The sequence below is a fragment of the Aotus nancymaae genome, unplaced genomic scaffold (assembly GCF_030222135.1).
Source record: "Aotus nancymaae isolate 86718 unplaced genomic scaffold, 86718_ANA_hifiasm-v0.15.2.pri h1tg000089l, whole genome shotgun sequence".
Taxonomy (NCBI): domain Eukaryota; kingdom Metazoa; phylum Chordata; class Mammalia; order Primates; family Aotidae; genus Aotus; species Aotus nancymaae.
Genome location: NW_026988504.1, coordinates 8,276,214 through 8,303,775, shown reverse-complemented (window position 1 = coordinate 8,303,775; position 27,562 = coordinate 8,276,214). Strand labels below are relative to the sequence as shown.

The 27,562-nt window shown below is 55.6% G+C and overlaps 3 protein-coding genes across 12 annotated transcripts in view; 2 read left to right on the top strand and 1 right to left on the bottom strand.

The window, feature by feature from the left end:
- Window positions 1–298: 298 nt before the first annotated feature.
- NHERF1 (NHERF family PDZ scaffold protein 1) lies at window positions 299–20,847 on the top strand. Its single transcript, XM_012453756.3, has 6 exons — window positions 299–867; window positions 13,843–14,004; window positions 15,411–15,564; window positions 18,381–18,421; window positions 19,596–19,685; window positions 19,916–20,847. The coding sequence occupies exons 1-6, from the start codon at window positions 427–429 to the stop codon at window positions 20,102–20,104; spliced, it is 1,077 nt and encodes a 358-aa protein (XP_012309179.1). The 5' UTR covers window positions 299–426; the 3' UTR covers window positions 20,105–20,847.
- A 243-nt stretch (window positions 20,848–21,090) lies between these two features.
- On the bottom strand, window positions 21,091–27,093 carry NAT9 (N-acetyltransferase 9 (putative)). 9 transcript variants are annotated; one of them, XM_012453761.3, is made up of 8 exons: window positions 27,021–27,092; window positions 26,668–26,734; window positions 26,380–26,465; window positions 24,982–25,091; window positions 24,301–24,444; window positions 23,624–23,683; window positions 23,365–23,459; window positions 21,091–23,179 (listed from the first exon to the last, which is right to left on the bottom strand). In XM_012453761.3, exons 3-8 carry the CDS (start codon window positions 26,454–26,456, stop codon window positions 23,045–23,047), a joined length of 621 nt encoding a protein of 206 aa, XP_012309184.1. In that variant the 5' UTR covers window positions 26,457–26,465; window positions 26,668–26,734; window positions 27,021–27,092; the 3' UTR covers window positions 21,091–23,044. The 9 variants fall into 9 exon arrangements, with proteins under 9 accessions (XP_012309184.1, XP_012309183.1, XP_064225562.1 ...); XM_012453760.3 differs by having other exon boundaries at window positions 27,025–27,084; XM_064369492.1 differs by lacking the exon at window positions 26,668–26,734 and having other exon boundaries at window positions 27,021–27,093.
- Window positions 27,094–27,261: 168 nt separating this feature from the next.
- TMEM104 (transmembrane protein 104) overlaps window positions 27,262–27,562 on the top strand; it is a 61,827-nt gene continuing 61,526 nt past the window's right edge. For both annotated transcript variants that reach the window (XM_012453754.2, XM_012453753.2), the window contains exon 1: window positions 27,262–27,315. The gene's annotated coding sequence lies outside the window, so the exon portion shown is untranslated. The remainder of the gene's footprint in view (window positions 27,316–27,562) is intronic.

The following is a 27,562-nucleotide window of genomic DNA, read 5'->3' as shown; positions in this document are numbered from 1 at the left end:
AACAAACACTTCCACTTCCTGAGCGCTCTGTCTTCGCCCGCCACTGGGCTCCGCGCCGAGCACAGGCCCCGCCCCGCGCGTTTCCATTGGCCGGCGCCGTTCACCCGGCCGCAGCGCCCCGGCCCACGGCCTCCGATTGGCTCGCGGAGTGCCACACCCTCTGCGTGGTCCCGCCCCCGGGGTAAGGAGCCTGGGCGGGCTCTGGAAAACTCAGACGCCGCGCGGGGCGGGGATTGGTCCGCGCTCCTCTCTTTTTACCTCAAGACTCGCGGCGGACGGCGGTTCCCGGGACACCTGCTCGTTTCGCCTGTCCCGCGGCGCTGGGCTTCCCTGCCGCGCTCCCGGTTCTCTGGGCGGGAAGAAGGACTGAGCCTTCCCGTCCCCAACGGAACCCCGAGTGGCTCAGCTGAGCCGTCGCAGGGCGAAATGAGCGCGGACGCGGCGGCCGGGGCGCCCCTGCCCCGGCTCTGCTGCCTGGAGAAGGGTCCGAACGGCTACGGCTTCCACCTGCACGGCGAGAAGGGCAAGGTGGGCCAGTACATCCGGCTGGTGGAGCCCGGCTCGCCGGCCGAGAAGGCGGGGCTGCTGGCCGGGGACCGGCTGGTGGAGGTGAACGGCGAGAACGTGGAGAAGGAGACCCACCAGCAGGTGGTGAGCCGTATCCGCGCCGCGCTCAACGCCGTGCGCCTGCTGGTGGTCGACCCCGAGACGGACGAGCAGCTGCAGAAGCTCGGCGTCCAGGTCCGCGAGGAGCTGCTGCGCACCCAGGAAGCGCCGGGGCAGGCTGAGCCGCCGGCCGCCGCCGAGGCACAGGGGGCTGGCAACGAAAATGAGCCTAGCGAGGCCGACAAGAGCCACCCGGAGCAGGTAAGCCGGCCCCGGGCGGCTCCGACTGGAATGGTGTGGGAGGGGGATCGGGAGGGACCCAGGCTCCCCCGCCGTCCAGCCCCGCGCCCGCCGTCGTCTTTCTGAAACTCTAGCTGCGAGGGGGAGACCGCTTCCGCCCGCCGATCAGGCGCCCCGGTAGATCCTAGGCAGGCCTGGGGCTGCGTCCCGCGACCTCCTCTCCTTCCCTGGCTGTGCTGGGAGCCTGAGCGCCTTTGCCACCTGCACCTCTTGTTCCCTGGCCTTTGAGAGGGCGGCGCAGGGGAACCCAGTCCCCCTTCCCTCAGGTCTGTGAGTGTCTGCTCGTAATCGCCCAATCCTGCGCCTCCCTGGCGCCCTCTCCTCGTTCACCCCAGTCCGCAGATGGGCTCGGGAGGAAGGACTCTCCGCCTCAGAGGTGCCAGCTTCGTCCACCACCCCTACTTCAAAAGCTAGAGGAATAGGCTTCCTCCTTCTGTGCGGAGCCCCGGCGCGAGGAGGCCCTCCCGCAGCCCGCCTGTGTGTGCCATCAACTTCAGCCCTGCTGGACTTCATCCTCCCGGAGTCCGGTGTAACTTCCAAGGGAGAGAAAGCCCCACCATCTCAGGGCGGTGTGGGGGTGCTTGGCGGGAGGAGGAGCCAAGGCATCTCTGAGTGGTGGTTCTGCCACCCAGGAGGATTTACGACTCAGGAATGTGAGGAGTAAGCGCCTGTATCAGGGAGGGGAGGGGGAAGACCTTGGAAGAAGGGGAAGATGGCTGGGGGGAGGGGAGAGAGCTCCTGAGGCACATGGCGAGCCGGTGGTCTTGCCCTGGCCTTGCCACGCTCACTCTGGTGCCCACACAGCCAGCAGGCCGGTTGCTTTTTGCCCATGTTTGGTGTTTGCCCATGGGATCCCAGTTTGGATCAGCTGCAGGAGGGGCAGCTGGCAAAACAGGAGTTGTGCTGAGCCTCCTGTCCCCAGAGAGTGGAGTGGGGAAGCTTCGGGCGCACACTGCGGAAGGCAGGGCCTGAGCCTCCCAGGGCCCCTTCAGCTTGCACCAGCTCTCCCTGGTGGCAGTGTGTGGTGGGAGTGTCCGTGGGGCCAGGAGGATCCTCCGTGGACAGAGAGACCGCACAGTTCAGCATTAAGGTGGAAGGCGAAGCCCTAGGGGATCAACTGGTTAGGTGGAAGTGAGGTCACCAGAGACCTGTCCGGCTAGAGCTGGGTGCTGGGAATGCCAGGGCCACCAGGCTCCCACTTCCTGCCCCTGCTAAGCTGGCACTGGCAAGGGGAGGGGGAAGGGATCGGAGCACCGGAGCAAGGGGTTGACACCAGAGGTTGGGGCCAATGATCTCCAATCCCAGGCAGAAATCCAGTGTGAACTTTGTGCTGAGTCCATCGATCGATTTGACAGTCTTTTTTTTTTTTTTTTTTTTTTTTGGACTTTGGCACTCACAAATACCCCCACCCCTACTACAAGTTGCAGTCTCGTTCAGCTCCTCCCTTTGCCCTTTTGGTTATGCTGCTGGGTGCCAGAGGGCCTGGGAGGCTACTGTGGAGGCTTGGCGTAGCACACACACTCAAAAGCAGCGGCTTTGAGCTTCCTGGGCGAGCACAGAATCCGATCCTTGCAGGTTTTGGAGGGACACCTACATTTGTGTGTACTTCCTTAGACTAGGAGATGAGAGGAGAGCCACCAGCAGATCCTGGGGACACTACCACCAGCCAAGTCCCAGGATTTCTGAGTTCTGGTTCTCCTGTCTGTGAGGTGGAGGCATTAGATGATGTGATGCCTGCCTTCTCTAGAACTTTAGAAATGATGTGAAGTACTCAAGCCCCTTACTCAATGCTGAGCTGCACTCCGTCATGCCCAGGCATTTGAATCCCAGCTCCTTCAAACTGACTCACAGTCAGCACCACTGAGTCCCTCTAGCAGAAAATCCCACCGTTCTGTGTGTTGAGCTTGCAGGTGGCCCATGCAGTTATTGCAAAAAATGTTAACAAACATTGTAAGAGTTCTTTTTTCTAAAACGCATCCCTTTCCTACATAAAGCATCAAATTGAGGTTTGGCAGTTTGTTTTTGTTTGAATTTGTGTGCAAGGTGGGGCCGTTTCCTTATCTTGATCAGCTCTTAAGTGAATATCTCAATGGAAAAGTGTGGCATAGAGAGTCGTTGGCTGGGTGGCCTCTTGTTGGGAAGACCAGCTGTGTCCAGAACCACTCAGGACAGAGGCTGAGGAGTGCCTGTAGCACTGGCCATCCCGCTGGGGAGTCTAGGCCTAAGGAGGTGGAAGTGACTCTCCAGCTCTGCCCACCAGCTTTGCACATGGCCTTCCCCACATGCCCCATGGGGAGAGAGGAGCAGCAATACCCGCCGTGGCGCTGCCCCACTTAAAGCCCTCCTCCCCCCATTCACCACCAGTCACAGGATGAGGCCTAAACCCTTGAGCCTGAGTGTGTAGTGCCGGCGGGCCAGGCCTAAGCCAGCTCAGCTGTACTAGTTGGAATGTGTGGAGCCAAGTTACTTCACTTTGCAAGCCTCCGTTTCCTCTTGTGTAAGTTGGGGGTGATGGCAGCTACCTCAGAATTGCACGAGGCTGTGTGTAAAGCAAGCAGCTCAGTGCCTAGGTTCAGCCGGCCTTTGCAGTTGGTTTTGGAATAAATACATATTTCACAGTGATCATTGCACACCTCTCCTGGGGCAGCTAGCACTGGGTCAGCCTGCCTAACTGGGCAAGTGCCACTGTGGGCAAGCCTGGCACCCACTCAGTCAGTGCCCAATCGATGGTCACTGTTGATGAAGAATGATATGTTGTAACCAGGTGTGGTGGCTCACACCTGCAATCCCAGCACTTTGGAAGGCTGAAGTGGGAGGATTGCCTGAGCCCAGGAGTTTGAGACCAGCCTGGGCAACATGACGAGACCCTGTCTCTATTAAATTTTTGTTTTTTGTTTTTTTTAAGAGTTCTATACTGTTCCATGGCCCTTCTCCATCTGGCAGCCTGTTCTCACCACTGCCTCCGACCCCTGAAACCACACCCAGAGTCCGAATTCCCCTCCAGCCTCTGAGTCTTCACACCCTGACATTCCTGTCCCCTCCCAGGGAGCCTGTCCTTAATCCAGTAGGCAGAGTTAGCACTTCCATTCCTTTACTTTTTTTTTTGAGACAGATTCCACCCAGGCTGGACTGGTGTGGCAATCTTGCCTCACTGCAGCCTGGACCTCCAGGGCTCAAGCAATTCTCCCACCTCAGCCTCCCTAGTAGCTGGGGACTACAGGCATGCACCGCTATGCCCAGCTCATTTTTAAATTCTTTGTAGAGATGGGGTTTCGCCATGTTGCCCTGGCCGGTCTTGAACTCCTGGGCTCAGGTGATCTGCCAGCTTCAGCCTCTGCCTCCTCTTTGTCCTTACATCTTTTATCGCTCTGAACACACGATATTTTAATCATCTGTTTGTGTCCTTTTTCTCCACTACATGGTAAGCCCAAGAGCATCAACTGTGGCCTATTTGTGCTTCTATCCCCAGCGCTGTGCTTGGCACACGGTAGGGAGGCTCTCAAAAACAGTTTTTGAATTAAGGAATGAATATATAACAACTGTCAGGGATCTTTGTCCTCATTCAACTCATCCCACCCCACCCAGAGATTGGAGATCCAGGTAGAACCTACCCACTCCTCTTTCTTGCCTGCTAGCAGCTTCCATTTGGAAACTAGAAAGCCAAAAGTCTGGTCTTTGGGGTCAGCCAAATCAGTGTTTGAATCCCAGCTCTGCCGTGCGCTGGCTCTAGGATCCTGGGAGCTCATTTTTCCTTGCAAGCCTCAGCCTCCACCTCTGCGAAAGGCACTGCCCGCAGGGTTATTGGGAAGATTCAATGACATGACAGGTGTGTAAATGAAAGTGCCCAGCTTAAGGTGGCTGCTGCCAGCCCTGACCCTGATCCCAGAGACAGAATGCAGGCACCCCAGGGAGCAAGGTGGGTGGGTGTGCACAGTTAGCCAAGGGTCATCAACCTCTTTCCTAGGGTGGGCAGGCTTTTCTACACCAACCAAGTTGGAGGTCTGGTAGGGCAGAACAGAGATTGAGCTGCAGGGTGTTTGTATTTGAAATGGACAGGGTATGTAATTGTGTGTTGGGATCTCCTTTGCTGGCAAAACAGTGTAGCCCCTGGTTCTCACCTTCAGGCTCCTGTGAACTCACTAATTCTGGAGATGATTATCTTGGAGTTACAGAGGGGCTTCCTGGCCAGGTGCGGTGACTTGTGCCAATAACCCCAGCACTTTAGGAGGCTGAGGTGGGAGGATCACTTGAGCCCAGGAGTTTGAGACTGAGACCAGCCTGGGCAACATAGTGAGATCTTGTCTCTACCAAAGATAAAGGTTGGCGGAGGGGAGAGGGTGAACGGGGACTTCCTTCTCAAGAAACTCCACATGTCTAAATGGGGTCCTTCTCCCCTTTCCCAGAGTTTCCATCTCAGTGGTCCTTGGGAAAGTGGGGCAGGGAATTAAAGAAATAAGAAACTCAAGCTGGCATGGTGGCTCACACCGGTAATCCCAGCACTTTGGGAGGCCGAGGTGGACGGATCACCTGAGGTGAGGAGTTTGAAACCAGCCTGGCCAACACAGCGAAACCGCGTCTCTACTGAAAATACAAAACTATAGCCAGGCGTGGTGGCGGACACCTGTAATCCCAGCTACTCTGGAGGCTGAGGCAGGAGAATTACTTGAACCTGGGAGGTGGAGGTTGCAGTGAGCGGAGATCACACCACTGCATTCCACCCTGGACAACAAAGTGGGACTCGGTCTCCAAAAAAAGAAATAAGAAACTCAGCCGAGGTCTTGTTGGTGTTGCAGTGCTCTTTATAGAAGGAAACCAGAGCTCTAGACTCCAATAATAAATGTTCCTCTGCTTCTGTTGCTCTAAGATAGAGTGGCCCTACCTGGAAGGAAACTCAGGTTTGTAGTTTGCCTTTAGGCGCTCTGCCTATGACATAAAGTTATTGATATGCATTTCTTTTTTTTTTTTTTTTTTTTTCGTGAAACAGAGTCTCGCTCTGTGGCCCAGGCTGGAGTGCAGTGGTGCGATGTTGGCTCACTACAACCTCAGCCTCCCGTGTAGCTGGGATTACAGGCACCTACCACCACACCCTGCTAATTTTTGTATTTTTAGTAGAGACAGAGTTTCACCACATTGGCCAGGCTGATTTCGAACTCCTGACCTCAGATAATCTGCCTGCCTTGGCCTCCCACAGTGCTGGGAATACAGGCATGAGCCACTGCACCCAGCTGATACACATTTCATTGATGCCCCCAGACAAATTAGCTATTGTTTTCTCCATTTTGTAGGTTGACAGTAAGTGTTCAATACATGATAGTTAGTATTTGTGTCTAGCAATGTGCTAAGTACTAACCCTGTCTGTCTCATTTAATCCACATGACCACCAGTGAGCCAGATACTGGCCCCATCCCCTGCCTATGGAGGCTGAGGCTTGATCAGTTAAGGTGGCCATGGCGGGTCCCGGGACTCTCAGCTAGTGACTCTTCCCAGACAGCACAGGGTTGTGTCTTGGAACCCAGCCCTCTGACTCTAATGCCTGCACATCCATTTGGCCACATGAGTAGTCTGTGCTTGATGCCTGACTCTGCCAGGTGTTTCTGCCCATTATATTCTGAGCCACAGCTGGACCATCACAGAGGCATAAATTCGGGCTGCTTGAACCGGCTTCCTGTAAGGGTCCAGGGCTTTCAGGTGCTCCTGTCCCCAGCAGGGCATCCTTGCAGTGCCTCAGCCCAGAAGGAGCAGGCTCCTGCCCCAGACCTTCTCACGTGATGTGATAGTTCAATCTAGAATCTGGTAACTAAGTATCTACCCCACCCTCACCCCCCAGAACCTGCACAGAGAGCCCCCCTTGAGGGTGGTCTTGACTGTTGACTGAAGCCTTCCCCTCATGGTAGGACAACTCACCACGTCCCTGGACTCCGAGGCAATGTTTAGGTTCCTGCGCCCTAGAAAAGCACAAGAGTGATCCAGACTCCCTGAGGTCCAGGTCATCTTGGGGTGGTGTGGGAACACACAGAAAACACTGGCCAGGTTCAGGTCCCACTCACTGCTGGGTGCTTGAGAACTCTGAATTCTCCGAGACAAACGCTGCAGCTTCTCCCTGTGTTAAGGTCAGGGGAACAGCAATGGCCGTGGAGATTTAGAGGAGTGTGTTTGGGGCAGTCTCAGGCAGCACAGTGGCTGGGAGTGAGACCTCTAGGTCTGTGCTGTCTGGGCAGTAGCCACCAGCTTCCTGAGGCTCCAGGCACTCGAGGTGTGCTAGTCCACATGCAAAATGCACACCAAATTTTGAAGCCATAGTACAAATAAAAGGATGTACAATAGCTCAATTGCTAAAAATGGATTCCACGTTGAAGTGATAATATTTTGGATACATTATGTTAAGTAAAATATTAAATTCTATTATTTTCCCTTTTCTTTCTTTTTTGACATGGAGTTTCGATCTGTCATCCAGGCTGGAGTGCAGTGGTGCGGTCTCGGCTCACTGCAACCTACGCCTCCCAGGTTCAAGCAATTCTCCTGCCTCAGGCTCCTGAGTATCGGGGATTACAGAGGTCCGCCACCACGCCTGGCTAATTTTTGTATTTTTACTAGAGACGGTTTCACCATGTTAGTCAGGCTGGTCTCAAACTCCTGAACTTGTGATCTGCCCACCTCAGCCTCCCAAAGTGCTGGGATTATAGGCGTGAGCCACTGCACCTGGCTATTATTGCTTTTTTTTTTTTTTTTTTTGGAGACAGACTCTCACCCTTTCACCTAGCCTGGAGTGCAGTGGTGCAGTCTCACTGCAACCTCCATCTCCCAGCTTCAAGTGATTCTTCTGCCTCAGCTTCCGGAGTAGCTGGAACTGTAGGTGCATATCACCACGCCCAGCTAATTTTTTTTTTTTTTTGAGACGGAGTCTCCCTCTGTCACCCAGGCTGGAGTGCAGTGGTGCCGTCTCGGCTCACTGCAGCCTCCACCTCCCAGGTTCTTGCAATTCTCCTGCCTCAGCCTCCTGAGTAGCTGGGACTACAGGTGCAAGCCACCATGCCTGGCTAATTTTTTTGTATGTTAGTAGAGACAGGGTTTCACCATTTTGCTTAGGCTGGTCTCGAACTCCTGAGCTCAGGCAATCTGCCTGCCTTGGCCTCCCACACCTCCACTTGGATTACAGGTGTGAGTCACTGCGCCTGGCCTTTTTTTTTTTTTTTTTTTTAATGTAGAGACAGGGTTTCACCATGTTGACCAGGCTGGTCTTGAACTCCTGACCTCAAGTGATCTGCCTGCCTTAGCCTCCCAATATGCTGGGATTACAGGCATGAGCTACCACACCTGACCTATTTTTCCTTTTTTTTTCTTTGAGATGTAGTCTCACTCTGCTGTAGCCCAGGCTGGAGTGCAGTGGCACAATATCAGCTCACTGCAACCTCTGCCTCCCGGGTCCCAATTCAAGCAATTCTCCTACCTCGGCCTCCCAAGTAGCTGGGATTACAGGCACGAGCCACCATGCCTAGCTAGAGATGGGGTTTCACCATGCTGGCCAGTCTGGTCTTGAACTCCTGACCTCATGATCCGCCCGCCTCAGCCTCCCAAACTGCTGGGATTACAGGCGTGAGGCACCGCTCCTGACCCTATTTTTCCTTTTTTAATGTGATGACTAGAAAATCCTACATTCCACACATGGCTGGCATTATATATCTACTGGACAGCACTGCTCTGAATCTGAGCTCAAATCCTGCCTTTGCCTGTCAGCCATGTGTACTCGAGCAACTGACTCCAGCTTCTTGAAGCTAGGTTTTCCTTTTCTGTGAAATGCTAGCAATAATACCTTCCTTGTAGGACTATAACTGGCTCCTTAAGAAAATACATCTAAAGCCCTTAGCTCCGTGTTTGGCATGCAGTAGGTGTTCAGTAAATGGCAGCTGCTATTTGTTACTTCAGCGTTGAGCCCCGATTTCTTGAGCTTATGTAGCCTCTTGGGACAGCTCCTAGGCGTTAAATCCACAAACTTCTGGGAGGGGGAGGGATGAGGAGGGATGCAGAAGGGAAGGCATGGGGCAGCCGGCCCTGGATGGTGTCCAGCCAGGCCGCAGCCCAGGTACCAGCCTGCTCCATCCCAGGCTTGCCCAGCCCTGGGGAGACGTGAGCCAGACTCTGCCCCCTCCTGCCCCTGTGGGTCTCCATGGCTGGCACAGGGAGAAGAGGTTACTAGCCAGAGGGAGAACCTGGTTCAGGACCCCTGAGTCCCGGGGTGTCTGTCAGACCAGCAGCCCTCACTTTAGTTTATGTCTCCCTCCTGGCTCCCACCCTACCAGACTCCAGGGAAAGCTCTTCCCACTGAGAAATAGGAAGGCGGAGATCAAGGGCTAGGAATGGTGAGTGACCTTTTTTGTAAATGGAGGCGTGCACATTCCCCGCTGCCTGCACAGACCTGGAGGGCTGTGGGGGTGGAAGGGGGTCCCATAGGGTAAAATGAGATGACATCAGGGCCACTGGGCAGGGGGCCAGTGGCAGCCAAGCCCATGGTACCTCACTTAGGGTAAGGAGACGACACCTTCTGCCTAGAGGTGTGGACACTGGCTGAGTGCTCGGAGCCCCTCAGCACTTCCCACTGCCCCAGGCTGCCCGTCACGCAGCACCCTAGGCAAGGCAAGCCGTCTTCATCCTGGCTTCCTTGAAGAGCCAGCACTAGGCCCAGCCTTGTCTCCAGAATCTGTGGAACAAACTGAGCTGCCTCCCACAGCAGCTGTGGCTCTTACCCTCCAACGTAGTCCTGCCACACACACCCCAGACCCCAAAAATAGCCAGGACTCCTTCCTGCTCCCACCACCCTGCCCCCTTCCATCCTCTTGTTGGGGCTGATATTCCTGTATTGGGCAGCAGGGCACTGGTCTTATTTGCAAAAACAGGAGTCCTGGGCTGGGGGAGGGGCAGTCTTGAGAGGTGGGGTTACCTCTGTTGTTCCCCTGGACACCCTGGGGGTCTTCCTATTTCTCCAGCCCCTTTCCTCCGGGGACCCTAGCTGGCTGGCTTGAAGGAAGCAGGCTGGCTGTTTCCGTAGGGCCCATCACCATAGCATCAGCCAGGGAGGGGCTAGGCCCTATGGGGTGTTGGCCCCCAGGCGCCTGCAGCTCTCCCCGAAGGGAGGAAGGAGGAGCAGGGAGCGGGCCTGGGCCTGCTCCCCAGAGACGGTCACTGGGATTAGGGTATCATCTTTCCCCAGCTTTCCAGGTGGCTGCTGGTGGCGCCTATTGAATTCCGTGCCCGCCATCCGCTCCCTGGACTGCGTGGGTGGAGGTGATGGGGAGGCCACTTGGGGTGGGGCAAGTGTCCCTGGGGGAGGACAGCTGAAGGGAGGCAGCGTGAGGGTGGAGGAGGCCCCAAGAGAAGCGTGTGAGGGCAGCTCTCCCGGCAGGGTCTTTTCTGGAAAGCCAGTCAGCATTGTGTGAAAGTGAGAGTCCCCAGCCTGTCTAGCCCTGGGTCACCCCAGCCCAGCTATGCTGCCCGCAGGCTGCTGTGGCCTCCTGTTCCCTTCTGTCGATTCTGGCTCTCTGCCATCTCCTCTCTGAGCAGATCCTGATTTTGTCTCGAGCTTGGGTCTCCCGGGCTGTTGTCACTGGAGGTCCCACTTGCCCTCTGGAACTCACTGGAGCTGTGTTCCTTTTGTTTCTCCTCCTCCCAACATGCTCTGGGTCCCCCTGTAGCTGGCTCCTCCTGAGCTCCTGGGGGCCACACACCAAGCTCAGCGTGCCTGAACATCACTCCCATTTGCCCCCTTTCCCCAGAGGCAGAACCCAACCCTGCCCCAGCTTCGGGGTGAGGGTCCAGGAGCAATGGTGGCTGTGCTGGGCCAGGTGCCCCGCCCCTCCCCATCGTCTCCTCTCAGTGCTGGGCCTGGCCAGGCCCCACAGATCCCCAGGGGGCCTGCCCCAAGGGACTCCTGTTGCCAGCCCCAGCCTCCACCCAGGCTGGGATGGGCTGGTTTGATGGGCTGACTCAGCAGCTGGCACTGACACCTCCTGGAGACAGCTGGGAGGCTCCTGCTAGGGGAGGGGTGAGGAGGAACAAGGCTGGTCTCCCTGGGAGAGTGGGAATCCCCCTCCCCATGTGAGGGGAGGGAGTCTCTAGGGACTTGGGCAGGAGGCTCTGCAGGTGCACTGGAGCTGTCTAAATGCTGTTGGGGCCTACTTGGGGCTTCCCATCTCCTTGTCCAGCCACCCTCAGGTCCTGGAGCCACCACAGAGCCACATGTAGACAGAGCAGTGGAGCAGGTCCCAGTGCAGGGGAAGGGAACAGAGGGCACCTGAGCCCCTCAGGCTGGGTCCACTGTTTCCCCTTGAACTGCACGACTTGGAGCTTTGGCACCATGTGTCACCAGGTGAGGTATACTAGGGTGAGGATCAGTAAGGGAAGCCCACAGCACAGAGACCAGGGCCAGGGCATCCCAAAGGCAGCTAGCACAGTGCTGCCCTACCACCCAGGAGGGGGGGTACAGGGGTGGGTGCCGGGAGCTGCCTGTCCCCAGCCCAGGCGTGCCCCTGCCCTGTCACCCATGCTAGGCTTCATCCCCCAGCTCAGGCTGTAGTTCCAGCTTCGAGAAGCCCTGAGCACCCAGAAGGAAGGCTGTGGTTTCTTCAGCTCCCAGCCCACCTCCAGCAGAGGCTGTAGCCAGTGCCCTGGAGAGAGTCCCCGTCTGCCCTCCACTGCCCAACTTCTGCTGGGACCTCACCTCCCAGTGGGTTGCCCCATTCTGGACTTGGATGCTTAAGGAGCACCCTGCAGTGTGGTGGAAGGAGGACAGGCTCCAAGTCAGAGACCAGAGTTGGAGTCCTGGCTGTGTGATGTCGGGCAGTGGGCTTAATATCTCTGAGCCTCAGTTTCCCCATCTCAAGAACAGCTGGCAAGCCCCAGCCAGGTTGCCATGGGAAGGTTTTGGGGAGCATGGGGACTGTGGAGGGAGGTTGGAGGAGGTCACTGGAGCTGCCCCCTGCCTGTCCTGAGATTTCACCGCCCCACACTTTCTCAGGGTGTCAGGCCAGGTCCTGCAGCTCGGTCTGGCTGAGGCAAAAAGCTGCGCCTGTCCTGGTGACGGCAACTGGTCAGACCTGTTTCTGCTCACCTAGACGGCCCAGGGGAGGGCCTGGTTCTGGCTTGGAGCTTTGTGGAGGGATTAGCTCTAGGGGAGAAGAACCTCACTTACTCCCGGAACAAGATCCCGTAGGGCTATGGGAGTGCCAGGGGTGAGCCTGGGGCAGGTGACAACGGAACAAGCTGGAAGTGGGCCTTGTAGTGAGGCAGGGGATGGGCCAGGGGAGAACGGGGCAAGGGGAGGCTTCATTCAGCCTGACTTTGGGGTTCCTGTGCCTCTGTGAGCCACTCATTTTTTTACCACTCACTTAACTGCCTTCGTTGTTGGGGTGAGGGGCCCTGGAGCCTGGATTTGGGTATGAAACACAAGCAAGAAAGACCTGCCCAAGCTCTTAAAGGAAGGCAAAGTCACCCTTTAACCACCCCCAGAGACGGAAAGGCTAGGGATTGAGTCTCCTGCAGATGGTAGCAGCCTCCTGGGGCTGGCAAGTTGGGGCAGAGGCCCATAAGCCCTCCCGTGCATGCCTTCTCACCCCTCCCGGCTCTCTCCACTCCCAGCTGGGGATTTGGGTTTCAGAGCAGCCTGGCACACATGCCCCCACCCCACCAGAATCTCACTCCCAGCTTCCTATGACTATTCATCAGTATTCACAACAATGGGAAAGTCTGGGTGTGCACAGAGTTTTTACAATTAGAAAAGGTTTCATTCAGTTACCTCATTGGGCCTCACAGCAACCCTGGGAGGCAGATGGCAGTCAGAATGATCCATAAATAACTTGTCCCAGGTCACACAGCTCCTAAGCAGAGGAGCCGGAACCTGGCTCCGGGCCTTGACTATCCACTGTTCATTGCCTGATGTGCTGAGTGATAACCCAGGGCCAACAGGCTGGACAGCAGTCAGTGGCCCTGCACCAGGCCTGGAGGAGGGGGACAGGGACAGGGACTTGGGCACAGCATAGTCCTTGGGCACAGGCTTCGGCCAAACTGTTTTCAGCTGAGTCTGAGTGCCCAAAAGAAATCCACATATGCCCTTTTAGTAGGTCCCACCCTCCAGGCCACCCTGGGTTCCCGTTAGCCCAGCCCTGCTCTTCTCGGTCCCCTCCCCATTCAGGCTCCTCCATCTCTGGGGTCTCTATGCTTTCATTGCCACCTCTGCCCCCCGGGTGGTGGCAGCGGGTGGGGGTCCTAGAACACCTGAGGATGGTCCCCTGTCTTATCCACATCCCCTTGCTGTGCCACACAACAGGATTTTGGTTATCTGCTCCTTCTGGCTCCCTTTTGGCTGGGCCATTTGGCTTGGTGGGGGTGAGAAGGAATTCGTGTATATGGGGAAAGGCTTTACTGTAAACACACTGGCCAGCTTTCAGTAAACACCTGCCTCTTCCTTCCCTGCTGCAGAGAACGGGGTACAAAGGGGCTGGGGGTCCTCAGTCACATGCCCCAGGTCCCCAGCCAGGCTGACAGGGGTGCCACACTCTGCCTTCTCTCCAGGAGGGACAGACTGAGCCACCAATGGGGAGGGATAAGGGTTTGATCAACACAGCATGTGATTCACCTTAGACTGTCAGAGGGGCAGGCATGTGAGAGCTAACCTGGTCCCACCCCTCATTTGCCAGAAGAGGAAATTGAGGCTTGGACAAAGCAGTGTTTTACCCATGTCACCTAAGCAGTTTGCTGCAGTGCTGGGTGTCCAAACAAGTCTTTTGAGTCCTGGGCCAAAACCCTCTCAGATTGCTTTGTAAGATCTAAGCACATTTGCATCCTTGCAAGCCCTCCTTGGTGGGGGAGATGGGGTCAGGCAGAGGACAGGGAAGGCAGAACCGGGGGCATCGTGGAATAGCCATGGACCCTCCCTTGTCCCCACAGCGAGAGCTTCGGCCTCGGCTCTGTACCATGAAGAAGGGCCCCAATGGCTACGGCTTCAACCTGCACAGTGACAAGTCCAAGCCAGGCCAGTTCATCCGGTCAGTGGACGCAGACTCCCCAGCTGAAGCTTCAGGGCTCCGGGCCCAGGACCGCATTGTGGAGGTGATGCTTCTCGCCCTCTTCCTATCTGACCGCCCCCGCCCCCTGCAGAGCAGCAGTGCCGGGGGCAGCCATCATACCATCATTAACCCATGGGCACAGCCAACCTGGAGCTGCTGGGTGGATGGGTGAATAGGAGGGAAGGTAGGGTGGTAGATGGATAGATGGACGGATAGATGGACAGACAGATGGAATGACTGACTTCTTTCTTACCCTCACTCTCCCCTGGGCTCCTCCTTGCCAAGCAGACACACTCGGCACCTATGATTCACCCATCGATCAGGGAGATGTCTGGGGCCACCTCCAGAGCTTCCCTGCTGCCAGGCACACAGATGGGGGTAGCAGTAACAAAACCCCACTCCCAAGTTAGGCTTTTATTTTTGTAGTTACATATCTATTTTTTAATTTTTTTAAGATGGGGTCTCACTCTGTTGTCCAGGCTGGAATGCAATGGTGCTATCTCAGCTCACTGCAACCTCTACCACCTGGGTTCAAGTGATTCTCCTGCCTCAGCCTCCTGAATAAATGAGATTACAGGTGCCCACCACCACACCCAGCTAATTTTTGCATTTTTTTTTTTTTTTTTTTTTTGAGACGAATTCTCGATCTTGTTGCCCAGGCTGGAGTGCAGTGGTGCAACCTGGGATCACTGCCATCTCCGCCTCCCGGGTTCAAGCAATTTCCTGTCTGAGCCTCCCAAGTAGCTGGGATTACAGGCATGCGCAACCATGCCTGGCTAATTTTTTTTTGTATTTTTAGTAGAGACAGGGTTTCTCCATGTTGGTCAGGCTGATCTCAAACTCCCGACCTCAGGAGATCCGCCCGCCTCAGCCTCCCAAAGTGCTGGGCTTACAGGTGAGAGGCACCGTGCCCAGCCCCGAGTTAGGCTTTTAGACTTTTAAGACTCACTCATTCAGTGCACTGGCACTGTGCTCCTGGGAGAGGAAATGTGAACCAAATGCTCAGGCAGGTCCCAGAATCACAGTCTTAGAACCTTAGAGCTGGAGATCAGCTCTCCCAAGACTTCTCATTTTACACATGAGAAAACCAACGCCCAGAGAGGGAAGTCGGACAGCAAGTCCTTACCCAGGCTGCCCCACCCAGCCTCCCAGCTCGCTTCCATCCCATCTCTCCCATCCCGTCTCTCCCAGCTGTGTTTGTTTAGTCTCGTCCGGATATTTTCGTTGGCCTTTCCCATGTGTCCTGCCTCCCCAGCTGATTGGCAAATGGGAGGACCCCTGGCCTAGTCCAGAACTCTGCAGACATGGTGGGGGTCGGTATTCCCAGGTTGTGAACTGCAAACTGGTTGAGAACCAAGGTGCCCCTCTGACCCTACCCAGCCCTCCTCCACCTACCTGGCCCAGAACCAAGGCCCATGCCCGTAACACCTCCCCGACCCCGCCCTGCAGGTGAACGGGGTCTGCATGGAGGGGAAGCAGCATGGGGACGTGGTGTCCGCCATCAGAGCTGGTGGGGACGAGACCAAGCTGCTGGTGGTGGACAGGGAAACCGACGAGTTCTTCAAGAAATGCAAAGTGACTCCATCTCAGGAGCACCTGAATGGTAAGCCGGGTGGGGATGCTGGCTAGAGGCCCGCAAGTCATGGATGTGAGCCAGGGCTAAGACTTTGCTGGGTCCCATGCGAGGGGTGGGCAGCTTCCCAGTGTGGGTGCTCCCTCCCTCTCCTTCAGGAGAGACCTAGAGGTGTGGGCTGGGGGAGCATGGGCCTAGTCTAGGGAGTGGCAGTGGGTTTCTGAGGATGGCTTGTGACAGGGTCAGCTGGCACGAGGACAGTCAGAGGGACGACAGAGCTTCTGATTCCCGGCCAAAGCTGCAGCCCCAAAGGGAGGCCTGAGCCCCCAATTCTGCCTCCACCAGCAAACTTTCAAAGCAGTGTCGATATGAGGAAAGGGTTAACTCTGGGGAGGCCTCCAGCCTTTGCTTGGTCAGATCAGAGTCCAGTGACAGGGGCCCAGTGCCTCCCCTCCCTCCTCAGGTTGTCTTGGAAACTCAGCCTTGCTGGCTCTAGAGAGTAGTGCGTCACCCTTCAGCCCCTGGGCCCCTGCCCTCCCCATCCCCCATCACACTGCCAGGCCTGGCGCCTCCCCCTGCCCAGGCCAGAGCCAAACAGGGCAGGGCTTCTGTACCAGGGCAGGGAGGGGTTAAGCAGTGCTCTGCTCCCTGGTCTGGACTTTCTCCCTGGGAAGATGGCTCCCTGGAGGGGGCAGAGGGTGTTCACTGGGCCATACTGAGGGTGGAACCTCTTGGGACTTTGCAGTGTGCACGGAGACTCAAGATTGTCTGTGTAAAAGGGCGTTCACACAAAGGTCCTGCTGCAGACTCCGATCCCCAGCTGGAAAAACCCACTGGGGAGGCCCTGTCCCTGTCTCCTAATCTAAGGCCTGGAGGCTCCTAGACTAAGAAGGGATGGCCCCTGGAAGTCCCTAGCTGGCTCTGGGCATGGGAGGTGGGGCACTGCCTTACCCTTGTCTCCCAAGTTTATGGAAACTCAGAGAATCCCCTTCTCCGGTGAAGGGGGGAGACTAGGGCCCAGAGAAGCCCCAGCCTTGCTCCTAGGGATCTGGTACGAGGAAGACACAGCTGAAATCTGGATTCCACTCGGCTCCTGAGATACTGTCCCCTGCTTCCTCCAGCACCCTTCCCCCACCCCTTCACCCCGCAGGTAATTGGCCCCTCAGGCATTCCTCCCTCTCTGCCTGTCTCTGGCTGGAGGGGCTGCAGCCTCTGGCCAAAGGACCTGAAGAGGAAGAGGCCTGGGAGTGGTCTCCTCCCCAGTGTCGGATGGCATCCTCATTCTCTCCATAGGGAGGAATGCCCCCCTCCGGCTGCCAGGGTTTCACCCTGACCACTGTGAGCTGATAGGGAGGGGACAGTAAGCGTCCCTGTGTCCTGGACCAGGGACAAGGGAAAAGATGACCATGAATTTTAAGCCAAGAGTTCAGAAGAAGCCCACCTAGGCTGACCAGTCCCTGGAGATGGAACAGCCACTCCTGAAGCCATGTGGGACCCCTACCCTGAATGAGCCCAGTGAAGGTGACTCCAGACCTGTCTCCCTCTGACCCCTCCAGGTTTCCCACTGGCTAGGGGAGGTGACACCCCGCACACACCCCTTGAGCCTTCTCCTCCCCCTTCATTTCCTGATTGGCCAATAAGAGTTGGGATTTAATTTTCTTTTCACTTTTTTTTTTTTTTTTTTTTGAGACAGAGTCTCACTCTGTTGCCCAGGCTAGAGTGCAATGGCTCCATCTCAGCTCACTGCAACCTCTCCCTCCCAGGTTCAAGCAATTCTCCTGCCTCAGCCTCCCAAGTAGCTGGGATTACAGGTGTGTGCTACCACGCCCAGCTAATTTTTTGTATTTTAGTAGAGACGGGTTTCACCATGTTGACCAGGCTGGTCTTGAACTCCTGACCTCAGGTGATCCACCCACCTCAGCCTCCCAAAGTGCTGGGATTATAAGCATGAGCTGCCATGCCTGGCCTGGAATCTGTACTTTTAACAAGCTTCCCAGGTAGGAGTTCCCATTAGGCAGCCATCCTGGAATTGCATCCCCATCCGGGACAATTCATTTTTTAAACACCTTGTGACCCATCAGTGCCTCATAAGGTCAATTTAATAGATAGAGACCAGCCTTTTTTTTTTTTTTTTTTGCCTGAGTCTTGCTGTGCTGTCCAGGCTGCAATGCAATGGTGCAATCTTGGCTCACTGCAACCTCCGCCTCCCAGGTTCAAACAATTCTCCCCGCTCAGCCTCCTAAGTAGCTGGGACTACAGGCGCGCGCCACCACACCTGGCAAATTTTCTTTTTGTATTTTTAATAGAGACAGGGTTTCACCAAGTTGGCCAGGCTGGTCTCAAAGTCCTGACCTCAAGTGATCCACCTTCCTCGGCCTCCCAAAGTGCTAGGATTACAGGCGTGAGCCACTGCGTCTGGCCCAGAATTTTTTTTCTTTTTTTTAATGAAATGAAATTAAAAATAACAAAGAGCACTGTAGTAAGGGTATTGTTTTGTGAAACTTTTGTTACACAAAATCTTTGTGTGTGCCAAGTCTTCAAAATGGCAAACATAGGCCAGACATTTGCTCACACCTGTAATCTCAACACTGGGAGGCCAAGGTGGGAGGACTGCTTGAGCCTAGGCATTTGAGACCAGCCTACACAACATAGTAAGGCCCCATCGCTACCAAAAAAATTATTAATAAATAATAAGGCAAATGTACTCATAGTGGGTTGTAGTCAAAAAATTTCAGATGTTGACCTAAGTGACAAGAACTAATTATCTGCCCGAACCCAATCCCCGCCTCCTCCATGCTCCATTCCATCCCCATTCTGGACTTACCTCTGCTCTGTCCTTCACCTAGGTCCCCTGCCTGAGCCCTTCACCAATGGGGAGATACAGAAGGTAAGGGTGGGTCCCCTGTTTCTCTGGATCTCAATCCTGGGGGTGCAGGACATGGGTCAGAAGGTGCTGTGGTTGGCAGGATAGCCATCTGGCTAAGGCCGAAACCTCAGGATCCCCAGTACCAGCTCCTTCCTCAACTCCAAGCTATAGAACTGCCAGAACCCTCTTGGCCTCTGCCTGGAGCCCAAGCTGTCAGGAGGGAGAGGGCTGGCTGGGCGCCTCTGCAGCCCGCCATCCTGGGTGACAAGCCCCCGCCTCCAACTCCCCACCATACAGAAGGGGCCATTCTTCCCCCCAAGAACAGAGCTTCAGTGTCTGGCCGCGGGCAGCCGGGCCCCTGCTACTTCCAGTCTGGGTTGGAAGAACAAAGCCCCATCCTCCCCCCTTCCCTGGGTAGAAGGGAAGGGGGTGAGGCTGGGGAAGAGATGGTGGGGCTGGGTGCCAGCTGAAGCCATGGAAGAACCCAGGAAGGGGCTGGGTGCCAAGCTGACACCCCAGCCAAAGCCTGCACTCTGGGACAGGACAATTCAGAGTCAGACCACAGAACAGGAACTCGTTTCGGGGTCTGCTCAAAGGTTCCCCTTCCCTAAGAGCTCCTGCCAGGGTACTTTGCAAGGGGTAGGGTCCTTGGACCCAGGTCTAAACCTTCTGTCACCTCAACTTCAGATCTAGAACTTTCCATCCACCTTCTTCCTTCAAAGCCCTCCTTTGCTGCTTCAAGGTTAGGGTTTCAGGGTTCCTGGGGTCAAATCCAGGGGAACAGTCAGGTGGACCACAGGAGATTCAGGGAGCACCACATGGGTTCCCCATGCCAAGCAAAGAGGCCCCCAGTGTCCCCACATTCCAAGAAACCCCTCCCTGGTCATTGGCCCAACAGGCAAGTCAGTACCTAAAGGTCACCTCGGAGAGGGCCAGGGAGAGGGAGCAGTTCAGCCAATCCCATGATGGTCTGCATCCCTCCAGCCTACGAAGGAGAACCAGGCTGCCCTCTGATCCTCGAAGGAATGTGAAAAGGAGCCCCAGCAGGCTCAGGCAGTGGGAATCGGGGGTGGGGTCAGGGCATCAGCACTGCCTCTTCTCAGACTGAGGCCCCTACTTCCCCAGGAGCTCCCTCCCTCCTCAGGACCCCCTCACCACACCCTCTGACAACCCACACCCCTCTCCTCTCTGCCAGGAGAACAGTCGTGAAGCCCTGGCAGAGGCAGCCTCAGAGAGCCCCAGGCCAGCCCTGGTGAGAACCGCCTCCAGTGACACCAGCGAGGAGGTAGGCCAGCCATGTGGGGGGTGGCAACTGGGTTACAGGAAGCCGATTCCCAGGCCCCACTTGTTCCTGGCACACCAGCCTGCCTTTGAAGTCACATGCTGAGCCGCATTCTGTTCTTGTGACCTGGCTTCCCTGGGCATTGCCCCAAGGGAGCCACCTCATTGAGGCTGAGGACCAGGGAACCTAATGAGGGACTAACTTCCAACTTCCTGCCCCCCATCTCTCTACAGCTGAATTCCCAAGACAGCCCCCCAAAACGGGATTCCACAGTGCCCTTGTCTACCTCCTCCTCTGACCCCATCCTGGATTTCAACATCTCCCTGGCCATGGCCAAAGAGAGGGCCCACCAGAAGCGCAGCAGCAAACGGGCCCCGCAGATGGACTGGAGCAAGAAAAACGAACTCTTCAGCAACCTCTGAGCGCCTGCTGCCAGACTCCCAGTGACTGGCAGGGCCGAGCCAGCCTTCCACCCCACCTTTTTCCTTCTCCCCAGTTACTCCCCTGAATCGACATACAAATCAGCACCCACATCCCCTTTCTTGACAAATGATTTTTCTAGAGAACTATGTTCTTCCCTTACCTTAGGGAAGGTGAATGTGTTCCTGTCCTCCCCTAATCAGAAAGCAGACTCTGCCTCCCTCCTCCTCACTGAGTGCCTCATCCTACCAGGTGTCCCTTTGCCACCCAGCCTGGGACATCACTGGGACCTACACCAAGCCAGAATCATGGGACCGGGTGAAAGGGCACCTTCCCTTCCACCCCCATGTGATAACTGGGTTCAGGGCTGATCAAAGAACTCTGACTGCAGCAACTGCAGCTCGCAGTGGACAGGGCATCCATTATCCTGAGAGCTGTGGCTGATGTATCTTTTTTTTTTTTCACCTTAAAACAGAACGTATCTCGTTTTCATTTGATTTTTGTTGTTTAAAGGCTGCAGTATTTTTGCAGAGTCTAGAGGAATTTTTGTTTCCTTGATTAACATGATTTTCCTGGTTGTTGCATCCAGGGCATGACCATTGGCCTCAGCCTTAAACTTTTGTTCCTACTCTCACCCTCAGAGAACTGGGCGGCAGGGGGAGGGTTTGGCTACCCCTGCCCATCCCTGAGCCAGGTACCACCATTGTAAGGAAACACTTTCAGAAATTCAGCTGGTTCCGCCAAACCCTCCAGCCTCCGTGTCTTCCTTGGGAGTTTTGTCCTCTGGCCTTGGACGCCTTATAGGTAGAAAGCGAGAAATGGCAAGCCAGCGTGTTCCTAGGAGGGGTCTTTGGCTTGGAGGATGGTGTACACTGAAGGGAGGGCCATCTAGGGCTCCCTGTGACCCCAAGCCTGAGTAGCTTTAGCTAGAGGGCCTAGCTGTGCAGAAGTCCTGTGGGAAGGAGGATGCACCCAGCCGGGTGTTCAGCTTGGTGGTCAGTGTGCCTGTGTGCCAGGCTGCAAGCTCCAGTGTGGGCTAAGGACCCCCTAATGGCAACATTTACCAGGGAAAGTGGGAACTCAGACCAGCGTGCTCAGAGGACTCTAGGAAGTTCCTGTAATTGTAGGAGCGAGGAAAGTGAGTCCCAGAATGGATCTGGGCTTGGAATTTGAGGACGTGGCCGTACTTTGCTTACAGCCAGTGGGGTGCAGGATTCCCAGGGGCAGGCTGGGCTGGTACCAGATGCTCTATCTTATCTGGCCTCTGTGAACTGATTGGAGGGCAAGTGTCCAGTGCCAGGGGAAAACAAACCGGTCCACTGAGCCCTGGGACATGCCGTGTGGCTAGGTGGCATGGAAGGGACTTTTCAAGGGCGAAATGCCCTGCCCTCAACAAGAGACCCAGGTCCCTTATACCTCTAGCACCTGAAGCCAGATCTGGAGGTTGGGAAAGTGGCCTCTGAGAGCTGAGGCTGCAGGGCGGAGGTTCTGGGCAGGTGGCCCCAGGCTAGTCTCCACCCAACCCACAAGGACATTCTCAGATAACAGGCTCCTGAGCTGAGGGGAATGAGGAGGAAGATCCCCACTATCTGGCCATCTCCTACTCCTTGTCAGAGGAACCATCCAAAACCCTTAAGACAGCAGCACCCTGCTCAGCTGACCTGATCCTACCCCACCCTTGCTTCTGCCCTTTGACTCCTGGCGAACCTTTGACTCTTCAAGAACCTGAAGACTCGTGGAAGGACTGGGTGGCCCCGAGAGAACTCCCATTGCTGAGGTGCATGCATTACAAAGAGAGCCACAGCAAGCAACGTGTTCATTTTGTACGGAGGCATGTTTTCAGCTTCAGTTTTTCACATGCAGTCTGGTATGAGACTCCAGGATGAAGGGGGTTGGGAGCCCTTGGGCAGGTCACCTTATTTATCTGAGACTGTTTCCCCACCTCAGAAATGCCCTGCAAGCCTCCTGTGGCTGTGCTTTGAAAGCATGCTCGGCCTTGACAGCCACACCAGATGATGGCAGGGCATGGAAGACTGTAAGGAGTCAGTGTGCCCCCCTCAGGGCAGGGAGACTGGCCCAGCTCTACTTTGTAAGCCACGGGTCCCAGGTAGCCTGGCCACCCTGAGCCTGTGCCTCCGCTGCCCCCACGTGGCCTGATCAGGTGCAGCTGCTCCCAGAGGCAGAGCGGGAGGAGCAGACCTGGGAATGCCGGAGGGACAGAGCTGACAGCCTGAGGCTCTCCTCTTCAGGAGGGCACCCCAGAGGGGCCTCTGCTTCCTCAGCGACCCTGAGCTTCATCAACAGAGGAGCGTTCTCCAGCCACAGGGAGCTGTATCCAAACTAATGCCTCTAAACTTAAGACTGACTCCAGGAGGAGGAGAAGGAGGAGGAGGGATGCTAGGTTGAGGGGCCAGGCCACTCTCTGGACCACCTGTTGTTCCCAGGTGAGTCACACCAGCCTGCTTCTGCAGGACAAGAGGACTGAGCTGCCCTTGACCGGACACTGTGAGGCTGGGCCTCCTGGTAGCTCTTCACATGAACCAAATGGGAAAACAAGAAAAGTTGGCTGTGCCTGGAGCTTCACTCCCTGTCAGGGCAGTACCTCTGGCCTCTAAGGGGAAAGGCCTGTCCACTCCCATCCATGCTCCAGGTCCCCTGCACTTCCAGCTCCCACCTTTATCCTGACATCTCTCGTGGATTCCTGCCCTCCATTCCAGTCTCCTAGAGTCTGGATTTGGCCAGGAGGGGAGAAGGGGACTGGCCCTGGTGTCTGCTCTGCTCGGCCACACCACCAGCTGGAGGGAGGCCACACGGTGATTCCAAAGGGTGATTCCCAGCCTGGGGCTGGGCCAGGAGCACTCTCCCAGTGCTAGGCTCTGGTCTTTGGAGGGTGTGGCCTCAACACCCTGCTCACAAGGTTGGCTGCTCACAGGGCCCAGCCATCAGCAGGGCTCTGCCGACCCATCTCTGTAGGGCTTCTCTTCCACATGGCTGGTCTGCTCCAGAAGCCACTGATGCTCACACTCACTCATTGTCAGTCTGAGCGTCACCTCCTGGAAAATGCTGCTCACAGCCACCTACATGAGCCAGAGAGAACCAAGCCTGCTAAGAGTTACAGTTCTGTTCTTTAGGGAAAACTGAGGAAACAGAGTAAAAACATTGAAAAAAAAGTTTAAAAATAAATAAATAAATGAGTTACAGTTCTAACACCACCAGGCCCACCACCCAATCTAGGCCTCACTCTGCCCAACAACATCCTTACCTGCTCAAAGTGAAGTTTCTGGAACATTCGGATGCTTGGTTCATTTCCTTGCCCAATTTTAGCCTCAAACTTGGTCAGATCTAGTCTGGTCACTCCTCACAGAGGAGATGAGAGAGGGGCAAGTAAGGAGGTACCTACCCCCACCCACCCAGTCCCAAGCTGCAGAGGAGGAACCTGTCACCTGCCCCCACCCTCAGACCTGAACAAGGTTCACCCGGGGCCTGGCCACGTCCCACATTGTCTGCCCACACTTTCTTACCATAAGACAGCATCATGAGAACAGCCTCAGTGCCAAGGCCCTTACCCCTGCAGCTGGGCTCTAGGAGAAACAACAGTAACAGCACTGATGCCCTGTGCCAGGCTCCATTGTGTGCACTTGACAGATACCAACCATCTCATTTAATCCTCAACAACTCTGAAGTTGCTGCTATCATCACCATTCTGCAGATGAGGAAACAGGCACAGAGAAGTGCAACTCGGCCCAGGCCTCACAGCGTGCAACCCAGCAACCTGACCTCAAAGCTGACTCCCTTCACCTCATGGAGACAGCTCACGGGCATAGTCAGTAGCCACTTGGGGGAAACTGAGGACCAAGAAGAAACAGAAACAGGAGGGGCTCCTCCCGTAATAGGACAGGATGCTCCAGAGAAGACCATTTATTTTCAGAGGGTGCCCAGCCCACCTCAAGTATGACACTCACTATCCTTGAACCTACCCCAAACCAAAGGTTAAGTTCACACCTAAGCATGAGAACAGTGATGAACCCAGGGGTGTACCACCAGGCTGAGGGGGGCTAGGGGGGTAGGCTGCCCAGCCAGGCCCTGGGCTCACCAACATGGAGCCTCCCAGTGAGCCCCGTGAGTGCCCACCCTATGTGGCCTCGGCAGGCTCGGAGTCAGCAGATCTGACAGCCAGGCAGGGCTAGGTGAAACAAACCTGCAATCATGACCTCGATCTCCCCCAAGGTGGGGTCTTGTAGATCTGTGAGGAAGAGGTTCACATCTCCCACCATGCAGCTCTCTTCGGTGGCGCCTGGCTGGGCCTGCCACTTTTCAGCATCCAGCACAATGAAGGTACACTCTGAGGAGGAGGCAACAGGGTTACCGCACACACACTCCATAGGAGAGAGGAGAGGATAAGGTTCCTACCTAAGCCAGAGCAGTGTACAACACCAGCATCTCTAAGTCTGCCAGGAGAAGAGGGGGTCCCAGAGCTTGCTTCAGCTCATTACAAAATTCCAAATTTGCCTCATACAGAAAAAGACAGCCTCTCCAACCAGCAACCAAATTCTCAGAGAGCAGGGAACACACAGGAGGACAATCACCACACTAGGCTGTGGCAAAGGATGTGAGGGGCAGGGCCTAAATTTACAGGCAGAGTCCCAAATGTTCTACTTTCTCTAAATCCTTTCAAGCCTGATGCAACAGGTGGGGAAGAGGACAGAAAGGTCAGCCACAGGGAACTGCTTCAGGGGGCATGAGAATTCCAGAGTTGCAGCACCTTCTAGGCTTTTCACAAAGTCTGTGGCTGAGGCTGAGAAAAAAAGGGAACCTGGAGACTGCCAGTGGAATCGCCCTCCCAGAACCAGGGCTAGGGGAAACAGGAGGCGCTCCTTACTATCTGCATCTTCCCGCCAGCTGCGCTGCATGGCATACTCCTGCTCCAGGCTCAGCGGCTCTGAGGCTGTCAAATGCTGCAGCTCCTCTGATTTCATCCACTCGTGGTACCTGCTGGGACAGGGGTGGCCTTAGACATTCAGGACTCATTCAAAGGCATACGTCTGACACGTAATAATGTGAGGGTCCAGAACCCCACAGGGCTAACATAGGGCTCAAAGAAGACCCAAAGAGTTATGATTGCTCCTAAGGCGGGGGCCACAGGCACAAGACCCAGAAGCAAGCTAGTTTTACACAAGAACAGCAGTAGGAGTCAGTTCTATCTGTCCAACTTCCTATCCTGTCTTGGGTCAGTGCGGAGGAGCAGTCTGAAACCAAACATTCTTCAAATTCCAGAAGGGGAAGTATATGGCAAGCTGACCTCAAGGAAGGCGGCTGCACAGATCCCCACAAAGTTAGGGCACCAAGTACCGTCAAAAGGAAAACTACAAGTAGAGAATACCCATCTACAGCACCACTATCCCAATCTGCCAGACATGTGCCAACACCCCCCACAAGAATCCCATCATGACTCAGTCCTGGCCTTTCGAATGGTAGATATCACAACTCATCAGCTCAGAGTTTAAGGACAAGCTAACATTAAGTCTCCAAGAACTGAGCATATTCACTGGCACCAGGGAAACATCACTAATTTACACTTGGGTGAGAAGATAATTTCTTTTTCTGACACTTTTAGTTTACATAAAGTAATTCCTTGCTGAAAGGCCAAAGGAAAGCTGAGAAAATGAAAGGGAAAAAGAGGATGAGCAGCATCTTCTAGAGAAGTCACAGTCCCCAGTTTCTGCTATTTTTTTTTTTTTTTTTTGGCTCTTGTTCTGTCACCCGGGATGGAATACAGTGGTGCAATCAGAGCTCACTGCAGTCTTTATCTCCTGGGCTCAAGCAATCATCCCATCTCAGCCTCCCTAGTGGCTGGGACTCCAGCTGTGCACCACCACAAGCAGAGAATACCCATCTACAGCACCACTATCCCAATCTGCCAGACATATGCCAACACCCCCCATGAGAATCCCATCATGACTCAGTCCTCCCTAGTGGCTGGGACTCCAGCTGTGCACCACCACGCCTGGCTAATTTTTTATTTTTTGCAGAGATGAGGTCTCGCTAGGTCTCGAACTCCGGTGCTCAAGCGATCCTCCTGCCTCAAGCCTCCCAAAGTGTTGGGATTACAGGCGTGAGCCACCGCACTAATTTTTTTTTTTCCTCATATATAATTACTTCTCACAACGAACGTTTCTTCTTAGGGGAAATAGCCCTGAGACTGGGGCTAAAGAAGGCTCCTCGCTGTGCCTTACACAGCTCTGGGACGGATATGCACCCCATGTCAAGCGGGAAATACCTGGGCACATGCTCTGAGGTGTAAGGTACAAGGACCACCTTCTTCCCCAGCAGCAAGGTGTTCTGATTCAACCTCATGGTAGCAGCCTGCATGCAGATAGGGAGAGCAAGGACTTCAGGACCCTGAATTTCCTCCCACTTTGGGTGGGAGCTCCAGCTCTCCTGCTGGGGCTAAGTTGACTTCCGCCCTTCTTTCCTTTCAGACACTTCAGAGAACTCGGACTGTAAAATTCTTGCAAGAAAGAGAACCGGGCTGGTTAAGGATAATTAAACAATCCTTGATTCTCACCCCAAGGGACCAAGCCTGGATTCTGTTTTTGCCGGTTCCTTCCGTCCAATCCGCAGAATGTCGATTCCTAAAACCCAAGCACCAAGTACCAAGACTTATCCCCAGAGCTCGCATTACTTGCCCCGCCGAGGAATTCCAACCAGAATCAACTTTCAGCCCTGTCTGAAACCTGCTTCCAACCTCTCACCCAGGCGACCACCCGACTGGGCTCTGGCCACTCCCTCCTCCCCGCCCCCGACCACTTCAGGGCAAGGCGGGCTTAGTCTCAGGCCCTCCTCTTTGAGTGGCGTTCCAGGCCACTCTCCTCGACCCTCCAACCACGGGGACCTGGGCACTGCCAAGCTCACACCCACCCACCGCCGACAAAAGCGTCCACTGCAGAAGAGGTGATCCACCTCCTCTAACCGGCCACGCTCACAGGCCCGGTTCCCGCATGCGCGTGGGAGCGCGCCCCGCCCACTTCCGCCGTGGTGACGGCAGCCGCCAGGCCCCAATCCCGGTCCCGCCCCCGCTTGGCGGCCCAATCAGCACGCGTGAAGGAGGTGGGCTGCGGGACCGACGCATGCGCGCTGCGGGCGCTGGTGCGGGACAGCTGGCCCCGGCAGCAGCCTACCGGCGGGAGGCAACAGCTTAGGAGTTGGCTGTGCTGTAGGTGTCGGTTCCGGCCGGGCGGGAGGGGACGAAACGGGATAGGTTGGGGCGGGGCGGTGCGGTGCCAGACTCGGGACTCCTCCAGGAGGGAGGGAGAGGGAGAGACTGGGAGTGGGGTTCTTGAGAAGAGAGGGAGCTTTGAGGGTGGGGACCCTTAAGAAAGCAGGTGGAGGCATGGAGTGGAGGTCCCGCTAAAAAGAGGAGGCCTTAGAGCCAGGAGTGGGGTTGGAGGGGCAGCGTAGGA

What these genes read in the sequence shown, in the direction of transcription:
- NHERF1 (XM_012453756.3), top strand. Translation starts at nt 427, where the DNA reads ATGAGCGCGGACGCGGCGGCCGGGGCGCCCCTGCCCCGGCTCTGCTGC. An exon ending in CCAATGGGGAGATACAGAAG is followed by an intron (nt 18,422 to 19,595) that starts GTAAGGGTGGGT and finishes CCTCTCTGCCAG; the next exon opens with GAGAACAGTCGTGAAGCCCT. An exon ending in CCAGTGACACCAGCGAGGAG is followed by an intron (nt 19,686 to 19,915) that starts GTAGGCCAGCCA and finishes ATCTCTCTACAG; the next exon opens with CTGAATTCCCAAGACAGCCC.
- NAT9 (XM_012453757.3), bottom strand. Translation starts at nt 26,781, where the DNA reads ATGCGAGCTCTGGGGATAAGTCTTGGTACTTGGTGCTTGGGTTTTAGG. An exon ending in ACCTCAGAGCATGTGCCCAG is followed by an intron (nt 25,092 to 26,379) that starts GTATTTCCCGCT and finishes CTGTCCCAGCAG; the next exon opens with GTACCACGAGTGGATGAAAT. An exon ending in AGAAACTTCACTTTGAGCAG is followed by an intron (nt 23,180 to 23,364) that starts GTAAGGATGTTG and finishes TGGCTCATGTAG; the next exon opens with GTGGCTGTGAGCAGCATTTT.